Consider the following 11,036-nt stretch of genomic DNA (forward strand, 5'->3'; position numbering starts at 1 on the left):
ATAATTTGAGTCATTTGAGAGTCAGCGAATCTGTCAAACCCATTTGATTATCTCAACAGAGATATATATACTTGTCATGATAACAACCATAACAGGAAAAAATTTTAGTTTATCCTGAAATAACGGTGTTGAGATGCCTTTATGCAGATGCTAATTGCTAATTAGCGATCTTCATTACTTCACAGAACTCTTAAGAGGGTGAACAAATCTTTGATTTTTCACTGGAGCAATTTTGGAGGTTTTATTGTGTGTAGATCTCTTTTTGTTTTTTTTTTGTTTTTTTATGCATCTCGGGTGAGTGTGATGTTGAACACTAATGCCGTTTATTAGTTGACAGTGACAACAGAACTGATCATATCAATGTGGTAGAATGTGGCTCCTTAAATTTAATCCAAACCATGAGAAAATCTAACTGTTACACCCCTAATTTATAGGATTTGTATAATGTATAAAATAATTACTATAAAATTCATAATTCTTACTATAAAAATTACTATGAAGTAATAATTATTATTATTTTTTTTAACATACATGGGGATCTAGCTTTGCGGCCCCTGAGCTTTTTTTTTTAACTGCTAGGGCTGCCCCCGACCAAAGGTTTTCCTAGTCGACTAGTAGGCATTAGTTTAAGCCATTAGTCGACTAGTCGTCGCATGTTTATGGTATTAATTTAATTACTTGTATATATTTTGTGGGGCATCAGAAAACGGTTTGAGTCCCAGGGCTGAGAAAGAATGTTATAAGTAACATTGCTAACACTGTTCTACATTACAGAGAAATACTAAATCTTAATAATGAGCCTTTAAAATATAAATTTTACAGGCGTACGCATGAAGCGAGCCGCAGCGACACCAGCAAAAGCTGCTGTCTGAACATTTTGTTAATTTATAGAGAAATGCAGATGATCTCTGGGATCAGTGATGGTCAGAATGATCGCCAATAGCTGATGCCTTTGACGATGTCAAGATGATATTTGGCTTGTTTTTCCATGTATTAAATTATTATTATTATTAGGCTATTATTATTAGCAAATGAATATTACAAATATTTTGCCCGTAGAGACACAGACATGCGCTAGAAGAAAAGCACTTTATTATATTATTAAGAACAGATGACAGAAAAGCCGTCTATGCATATGTAGGACACACTGTTTGTTCGGAGGCGTGCAGTCTCGTGGAACACGCATGTAAAGTTCTCACTCATTCTTTGTTTCTGTCTTCTGAATAATTATTTTTTTGATCACTTCGTTATTTTAATTGTTTTTCGTTTCGTTTGGAGTGCAATTTTAATTTAGAAATGTATTTGATTTTAAGTTTTTCGTTTTTTAAATAATTTAATTTTCAATGCAAAATCACTAAAGCAAGAATATTCACCGATCCCTCAGCCCAGGGGTTGCTGATGTAATTGGATATTGCTATATATCTATATCGATCGATCTATCTATCTATCAATCGATCGTGAAGGAGGGAACAAAACGAATTTATTCACACACATGATGTATTTTCCTGGACAACGAAATTCCCAACTGGTAGAGAATGCACAGATGAAGTAGGTCAGTTTCCAAAGAGATGTTGCCCTTCACAACTGTTGTAAAGCCATCTTTCAGTAAGTTGAACAACACACATTTTAATTGGACTTAATTTTTTTCCAGTTTCATTTAATTTTAGTTAAAATAAATAAAAAATAAAGTTCAAAGTTTGAAATCAAGGTGTCTTGCTTTACTGTGTAGGCTTAACCCTAACCCTGCTTAATGAAAATGACCCCATGGTACCACCTAGCACCCAACCAGCGGTGATACCAGAGTGTCACTGACCGAGACTCTTCTCCTCAACTAACGTTTGGTTGACTATTAGGGGGCAGCCCTAGAAACCGCATTGATTTTGCTATGTTTAAGCCTCTCATCCACACTAGAGCTGTGTTTTCCTCCACTGAAAACAGAGACTTTCGAAAACTCTTTCAATAACCTCATACTTTGGAAAACGATGATGTTAGGAAACTGAAAACTTAAACGGATTAGTGTGGAAATGGTCTAAGCCAGCATTCCTACCAAAAAGGAATCTCATGAATGACAGATATATAAAACATGCTACATAGGCAGCAGCTAACGGTACACTACTATATGGCCAAAAAGTTATGTGGAAGGCTGAACCGGGGCCGGTTGTAGACATTAAAGAGGCCCTAGGCGAAATTTATGTTGGAGGCCCTCCCCTCACAAAACATTTCTGATTTGAAAACTAAAAATGTGTATTATGTTAGAGCAGTAATGTAAACATCAGTTTTACTTCATAAAGTTGAGTTACTTGGTTAACTGCCCTGGGCAAAAATTGACATTTTTTGTAGGTCACATTTTTTGTAACAGCCTATTATTATTATTATTATTATTATTATTAGTTAATGTGGTATGAAATACAGCAATGGTAGCTCATTCAAATAATCACTATCACATAATTTGCTTCAAAATGTGTAATTTATTTGATCGCCTCAGTTTCTGCTGCTCTTTTTCTTGCGTCATTGGCATCATTTTTGGATTTTCAAGGCACACTTTGCGCATGTTATTTGTAATCGCAATTGAAGCAAAACTGTCGTTCTGTACAGCCTGGCTAACTGCCAAGTTCACATGTTTCTTTTGGAGGCCCCCTGGCTATGCGGAGGCCCTGACCTGAACACCAACATTCATATATTTGTTGAGTACTTAATTTCAAAAACCATAGAGAGTGATCCCACTCTTTGCAAAAACATCTTCCACACTTTTAGAAAGGCTTTCCACTTGATGTTTGAATAAAGCCACATGGATTTGCTTCCATTCAGGCACTTGAGCATCAGTGAGGTCAGATACTGATGTTGTTTAATGGATCCTGGCTCGCAGTCGGCATCCAATTCACCGCAAAGATGTTCAATGGGGTTCAGTTTTGGCCTTTTGCAGGCCAGTCAAGGTCTTCCACATCAGACTCCATACATTCCTAATTGACCTAGCATTGTCATGCTGAAACGGAAAAGTGCCATCCCCAAACTGTTATCAAAAAGTTGGAAGCACACAATTCTTTAGATTGCTACCTTATGCTGAAGCATTAAGATTTGTCTTCGCCAAAATCAATGGACTAGACGAACATGATATTTCAAGGGGGTGTCCAGATACTTTTGACCATATAGTTTACATTTAACAGTCATTAACACGTGCTATACAAATTATTCTAACAAAGTGCACAAGAGATTATTTTTAATACTGTTTGATAACCTAAATGTTGGTAACCTAATGATGCAATACTCCAAGCACAAAAATTGCATAGCATTTGTATTGAAGTATCATTTTGAAGTTTTCAACTAGATGATTTTTGGTAACCCTTTATAATAAGGTTCCATTTTGTTAACTTTGGTAAACTACGTTACTTAACCCCTTAAACTCTATGGACCTGCCGGCGGGTCCAAAGGGGGGTGCTATATTGCGAAAAGCGTTTACGCTTTTAAATGTTTTGGTCTCTGTATACATAAGTCAGGCATATGAGGTATCATTTGAAAGCTTAGAATCTGAACTTTTCAGAGATAACCATAACTTCTGCATTTATGTTACGTAAAATAACAAAATACGGCCTCAAAACATTCACGTTGAAAATTAGCACCCCCCCAGAGGCAAAGGGGTAGACATTTATATAAAAATAAGTCTTCACATAGCACATAAATGGACAAGTCATTCATCAAATGAAAGCTCTCACTGTCAGGATTCTTCAAAAGAATCACAAAGAGAAATCTGTTTTCTGCAAGTCATCAAATACAAATGTATCCCTCATGCTCCGATAACTGCTGCTGTAAGCCCCAAGTAGCTAAAAACTTCTGCTTTTACCTTAAGTTCTCCAAAAAAGTGCAATTGTTTACTTGTCTGTGAGCTTGCTTGGATGAATAATCCAATGTTATATCTTAGATGTCCAGAACAAAATATGCCATCCAGAAGGAAAAGCATGCAAAACAAATCATCAGAAAATATGTTTTCAACTATTCAGTGTTATATCATTGCAAACGGGAGGATCTCCAGCTTTCTAATTTTTCTTCTAGTCACTCAGAGGCTAAGATAATAAATGAAACAACAAGGGTGGTGCTTGAACTGAAAATTAGACTGAATGTCTATGGACGAGCATCTGTGAGGGCTAAAATGCATTAGAGGGCTACCTACATTTCAGATATTGTGATGGAGGAAAAAAAAACTTTTTCTAGTGCTTTCTGCCACCTAGTGGAATAAAGTGAGATTTTTCAAAGTGAGGTAGAGTGAACAGAACCAGAATGACAAGTTAGTACAACAACAACAAAAATTGTATCCCCCCAAAAATGTTTGTTTATCATAATAAAAGATAAAATCAGAGACTTTTATTATTTGTGCAGTTCTCTGAAAAATTAGACCAATTTTTGCAATTAGTCCACAGTATGTGTGAATAGTGAGCTATTAAATTTGTGTAAAAAATTTGTGTAGTAGCCCAAAAACATTTTTTACATCAAAAGTTGTTTAACATTTAGTTGCTGCACTATAACTTAATATAACAAAGACTGCTAAATGCTGTAATTGTCATTGTTCATGATACCTACAGTAATGCATTAAGTAATGTTAACGAATGGAACCTTATTGTAAAGTGTTACCCTTTTTTATCTGTGCCTTTTAGCATTAAAATAGAGTTGAAGTCAGAAGTTTACATACACTTAGGTTGAAGTCATTAAAACTACTAAAATGAAAGTAATTTTTCAAAGAATTTTTTACAGAGATTGTTTAACTTTTAATTGATTATATCACAGTTCCAGTGGGTCAGAAGTTTACATACACTAAGTTAATTGTGCCTTTAAGCAGCTTGACATCATTTTCTGGAATTTTCCAAGCCTTTAGGAAATCAGCCAATTAGCTTCTGATAGGAGGAGTACTGAATTGGAGGTGTACCTGTGGATGTATTTTAAGGCCTACCTTCTAACTCGGTGCCTCTTTGCTTGACATCATGGGAAAATCAAAAGAAATCAGCGAAGACTTCAGAAAAAACTAATCTGGACCTCCACAATTCTGGTTCATCACTGGGAGCAATTTTCAAATGCCTGAAGGTACCACGTTCATCTGTACAAACAATAGTATGCAAGTATTAACACCATAAGACAACACAGCCATTATACCGCTCAGGAAGGAAAAGCATTCCGTCTCCTAGAGATGAATGTAGTTTGGTGTGAAAAGTGCAAATCAATCCCAGAACAACAGCAAAGGACTTTGTGAAAATGCTGGAGGAAACGGGTAGACAAGCTTCTATATCCGCATTGAAGTGAGTCCTATATCATCATATCCTGAAAGGCTGCTCAGAAAGGAAGAAGCCACTTCTCCAAAACTGCCATAAAAAAGCCAGACTACAGTTTGCAAGTGCACATAGGGACAAAGATCTTACTTTTTGGAGAAATGTCCTCTGGTCTAATGAAACAAAAATTGAACCGTTTGGCCATAATGACCATCGTTATGTTTGGAGGAAAAATGGTGAGGCTTGCAAGTCAAAGAACACCATCCCAAACATGAAGCATGGGGGTGGCAGCATCATGTTGTGGGGGTGCTTTGCCGCAGGAGGGACTGGTGCACTTCACAAAATAGATGACATCATGAAGGAAAATTATGTGGATATGTTGAAGCAACATCTCAAGACATCAGCCATGAAGTTAAAGCTCTGTCGCAAATGGGTCTTCCAAATGGACAATGACCCCAAGCATACCTCCAAAGTTGTGGCAAAATGGCTTAAGGACAACAAAGTCAAGGTATTGGAGTGGTCATCACAAAGCCCTGACCTCAAAGGGTTATAAAACGTTTGACCCAAGTCAAACAATTTAAAGGCAATGCTATCAAATACTAATAAAGTGTATGTAAACTTCTGACCCACTGGGAATGTTATGAAATTAATAAAAGCTGAAATAAATCATTCTCTACAATAATTCTGACATTTCACATTCACACTTAAAATTGTGATCCTAACTGACAGGGAATGTTTTCTATGATTAAATGTCAGGAATTGTGAAAAACTGAGTTTAAATGTATTTGGCTAAGGTGTATATAAACTTCTGACTTCAACTGTAAGTGTATTTGGACAATGACTTGGACTGCCATGTTGAATTAAGTATTAATTATGTTTTGTGTGAATGTTAGGAAAAGACTAAGAAACAGTGATTTAAGCCACATGGGGCCATAGGGGAGATGCCCTGCCACCACTAGTAGTGGTTTGACTTATAGTATTGCAGTATTATTTGCTAGAAGTGCATTCCAATCTAACTGCTGTCTGGTGTGATTTAATTTTCTCCCTATACTCGGATCCCCATGCCCACAGTGTGACTAGTCATATAATATTCACATTATTCCAACTAAACTTGCTGACAGTGTGCCTTTAATGTTTTCTAGTCTGATGCAGCAGCAAAAGACCAAGCTGGACTGCCAGCCTTCAAAGCCAGAAGTGGAGTTAGCAGAGCTGCCTCTGATGGCTATCTTGGATACCCCCAAAGACCCTGAGCCCTGCACTCTTCAGCAGAATTCTGTGGACCGAGAACGAGAGATGGCTCGCAAAAGAGAGCAGGAGCGCCGCAGGAGGGAGGCTGTAAGTACCTCATACACCGCTGGTTACACACTATACAGTAGTTAAAAATTAAATGTAAAATAATTTACAATTGTTTTTACTATGTAATTCTTAACATTTAGTATTGTAATGAATTAATATTTAAATAATTGTATATAATTATACAATTTATGTAGTGCTTTTCAATGTTCTCCTTTTCCCCACAGATGTCAGGAATCATTGACATGACCATGCAGAGTGACATAATGGCGACCTTTGAGAAGAACTTGATCTAAGATATAAACTAACAAAATTATTTGGTTGTGGATATTGTGTTACTGTTTGGTGAACAGTGTGGATCGTCTTGTCCCTTCCCAAGAGTCCTGGTGACTGAAACGGGTCTTAGTCTTTCAATGGACACAATTACTGCAATATAGCTGCATCACTTTACATTTGTACTAAATTAGCTCTTGTAAAGATAAGAAATCAGTAGTGGACCATGCAAGTTCAATATGCGCACCAGTAACAGTGTTGTGTGTTTATGTGTGTATATTCTTGGGTTTTGTTTTTTTGATAAGTTGGATGTTTTTGAAATGCCTGCACTGAAATGCTGCCCAATTGTCTGAGGCAGTTTTGAAAGAGAAACATGTCTGACGTTTCACAAAAGCCTTTGTGTTCTTTAACATCTTTAGTTATTATTTTTGTTTTATACTGAACAATTGTGTTTACTTCTCTTGAATATTACTGTAATCAAATCTGTGACACATTCCATCAACTCTTCTGCTGTATGAATAATGAATAGCTGGTTATTTTGCGCTAGCTGTTGACAGAACTGTAAGGGATATTCCTGTGCAGGGTTCTGTCCCTGTTTATCCTATTAGCTGGTATTTCATGTATTTGACAATGCAGTAATTTAAAAAGAAAATGTACTGTGTTAAACTTTACCTGTTTAAGTTGTCAATTTTTGTTTTATTTCTGTAGTGTCAGAAATGTAACATTTAGCATGCATGTTAAAAGTCATTTGTATTTTGTTACAGGGGACAGCCATTTTCTTAGGTGTTGCCTTCAATGAAAGAGTTCTTTAGATGAGTTATTGCACTTCCTGTATTTCTATTTGTATCCATTTGGAAGTGTAGTGCCATAAAGTTCCGCTCTTGGAGATGATGGGCAGTTCTCTTTGCCTGAAGACAGTGGATTCTCCAGAGTTATGTTGATTCAAAGGTGTGATCTGTTGATTGTAATGCAAAAAGACTAGTTAAATTGTTTTTCTGACTGTAATGGTCACAGCAGTTTTCCAGGGATATCCTCTGGTAAATGGTCATCACAAGCACTTTATTCATTCTACCACCATGCTGAGGTGTCACAGGCTATTGAGGGAAAGACTAATATATTATTTCAAAAAGATCACATTCTAAAAGTTAAATCAATAAAGTATTTTCATTACAAGATTGTGTTGTGTGATCTCTAACATCATGTAGAAAAGTTTGCATGTGTTTAATATTTGGAGCTTTGTTATGCTATTCAAGAGTGTGATTTATAAGAAATGAAAGACATTAAATATAAAATATTAAGAATGAAGGATGCTTTTGCATAAAAAAATCTGCATAAGTTGTAAGTTTGATTAAGAATACCTACAGAAAGAGCTAATTGCTTTTAATTGAAATGGAAAATTCACAGTGGTCTATAATGGAGCATCTCTTGCAAAATGGCAATTAGAAATGTTCCACCTTCTGGTTTGCCTTCAAGGGTTCACCCAAAAAGGAAAATTCTCTCATCATTCACTCACCCTCATGCCATCCCAGATCTGTATGTCTTTCTTTGCACAAAAAAAGATTTTTAGAAGAATATTTCAGTTCTATAGATCCTCACAATGCAAATTAATGGGTACCAAAATTTTAAAGCTCCAAAAGGACAAAGGCAGAATAAAAGTAATCCATAACACTCCGGTGGTTAAATACATATGTTCAGAAGAGATATGATAGGTGTGGGCGAGAAACTGATTAATATTTAAACCTTTTTTAACTCCACTTTCATATTCTCCTTTTGTATGGTGATTTGAATTCTTTGTGCATATCGCCACCTACCTGTCGGGAAGGAAAATGTTTGGAAAATTTTTTTATATTGATCTGTTTCTCACCCACACCCATCATATTGCTTCTGAAGATATTAATTTAACCACTGGAGTCTGATGGATTTCTTCATTTTTCCTCTGTATCACTGTAAAAAAAAATCTTGTTTCAACTTAAAAAAAGTGTTCGTGCTGCCTTAATTTAAGTTGTGTCAACTTAAGAGGGAAAGTTTTTTATACAGAACACAGAGTTGACTTAAATTTAAACTTGTTAAATGAGCTTAATGTCTCTTTAGGTAGACTTGACTTTCTAGTTCTGTCAACTTAAGTCTAATTAAATTCAAATTTAATATGAAAGTCCAATTACTTACATTATCATTTAATATTATTGATGATAACTATAGCAATCATTAGGGCTATCACATTGTTAGGGGTAAAAAAATAAAATAAAATAAACTGCCATTTGATAAATAACGGCCAGCTGATGATCTGAGACCAGTATATAATCCTGCTACCACGCATGGGCTTTAACACTTTACACGCAAATCCCAATGATGGTGACAATCATCAAACACAATGATTAAAAATTTGAATTTTGAATTATTGCTACATGATAAACAACTGAAAGTAACAGCAAACACAACAGCCAACACCATTAATAAAAGTAGCAAACAATAAAAAAATAAATAAGACAGTAACACTGCAATTTGCATAATTTATTCATGCCGCAGTGCATGCTGGGAAATTGATTACGTGAGCATGATGTACATAGTACACTTGACTTATATTTTTTATTTCAAACAGTTTTTATAAGTTCAATAACTTTTCTCAAGTTCAGCTTACAAAAACTTGGATAATTGAGTTATCTCAATAAGATCAATTCAGGGCAGTTATTCTAACTCTACATTTTAAGTTAAGGTAGCTAAAAGGCAAAATCAGATTTTACATTGTAAAGTGAATAGTGGAGATATTTAGCTATTTAAATTGTATAATTGTTTGAGACGTTAAACCATTTGTCATTTTATCAATTTTGTAAAATAAAGCCAATTATATATAGGCCTATAAATATTTAAAAAATTCTAAATTTAAAAATGTCTATCCTGTTAAATAGGCAGAGTGAGGGTGGAAAATAACAGGGTGGACATTCAGTGGGTAAATTGGCCACTACATGGTCTATGAATGATCTTAAAAATATTTGTGATCTCATTTTGATTATTTTATTTCTGATCATATAAATATATTGAAGAAAAAATAAATGTCCTCCCCTTTTCTCCCCAATTTGGGAATTGCCTCAATCTGGGTGGCGAAGGACGAATCTCAGTTGTCTCTGCGTCTGAGACCATCAGTCTGTGCATCTTATCATGTGGCTTGTTAAGTGCATTACCGCAAGACATAGCGCATGTGGAGGCTTCACACTATTCTCTGCAGCAACCACAGGGAGGTTACCCCATGTGACTCTACCCTCCCTAGCAACCAGGCCAATTTGGTTGCTTAGGAGACCTGGCTGGATTCACTCAGCACGTCCCTGGATTCGAACTCACGACTCCAGGGGTGGTAGTCAGCATCAATACTCGCTGAGCTACCCAGGCCCCCAAGATACTGACATTTTAAAATTACATTAATTTTCTCTATATCTTCACATAACAGGATGGACATCTTGTGCTTGCCCACATATGGCTAACATAATAAAATAAAGGAAAACATAAATTAAACAAAACACTTCAAAATAACTTTGCTTGAATGGCTTATGTCACCTTTGGAGTGTGTGTTCTCATTTCATAACATATCTTCAAATAAAGATCACAGTATCATGGCATAACAGGGTGGACAACAAATCAAAAGACACACAAAAAACCCCTCCACTATCAGTGTTAAAATGACACATTTACCATACAAATTAACACATGTTGGTAAGAGAATGCTGTAAACCCTAATGCTCAAAATAATTCATTGTTTTGAGTAAAGAAATGTTTTTATTATAGTAAATTAAGTTCAAATAAATTAACCTTTATGAGTGTTCAGAACTTTCTCTTTCTTTTGAGTTCACAAAACTTACACCTTTTAAGTAACCTGAATTGTTTGATTGTTTTGAGTTTAATGAACTTGTCTCTTAAAATTTACAGGAACTCCAGAAAAACTTGGCAGGGGATTTCTATTTTCTATTTGCATGGCACTCGGGAGAGTAAATGTTCAAATTAAATGTTATATTATGTGTCTTTGTGCAAGATTAATGTAAAGGGGGATACTTGTTAGTGTTACTGTTTTGTTGTGTTATTTGGAAGTGTTTCTGTTATGTTAACGTTTTGGGAGGTTACCATTACGTGAATAGTGGAGCCTGAGCTTAGATTGAGGGCAGGTACAATTTCTGATTGTTCCACTATAATTTGCTTTACTTGTTGAGTATTCCCATCAAGCACGCCTTC

At 35.6% G+C, this 11,036-nt stretch overlaps 1 protein-coding gene and 1 long non-coding RNA gene across 6 annotated transcripts in view; one reads left to right on the forward strand and one right to left on the reverse strand.

The window, feature by feature from the left end:
• Positions 1 to 7,991, forward strand: part of brdt (bromodomain, testis-specific) — a 35,429-nt gene extending 27,438 nt beyond the window's left edge. For all 5 annotated transcript variants that reach the window (XM_051706444.1, XM_051706447.1, XM_051706448.1 and 2 more), the window contains 2 exons: positions 6,395 to 6,587; positions 6,773 to 7,991. In XM_051706444.1, the coding sequence (XP_051562404.1) occupies positions 6,395 to 6,587; positions 6,773 to 6,841 (262 nt within the window). In that variant the 3' untranslated portion in view covers positions 6,842 to 7,991. The remainder of the gene's footprint in view (positions 1 to 6,394; positions 6,588 to 6,772) is intronic.
• Positions 258 to 6,388, reverse strand: LOC127445933 (uncharacterized). Its single transcript, XR_007898074.1, has 2 exons — positions 4,940 to 6,388; positions 258 to 2,983 (listed from the first exon to the last, which is right to left on the reverse strand). It is a non-coding gene; the product is annotated as an uncharacterized LOC127445933 (long non-coding RNA).
• Positions 7,992 to 11,036: the final 3,045 nt, after the last annotated feature.

This window comes from Myxocyprinus asiaticus, chromosome 9, assembly GCF_019703515.2.
Source record: "Myxocyprinus asiaticus isolate MX2 ecotype Aquarium Trade chromosome 9, UBuf_Myxa_2, whole genome shotgun sequence".
Taxonomy (NCBI): domain Eukaryota; kingdom Metazoa; phylum Chordata; class Actinopteri; order Cypriniformes; family Catostomidae; genus Myxocyprinus; species Myxocyprinus asiaticus.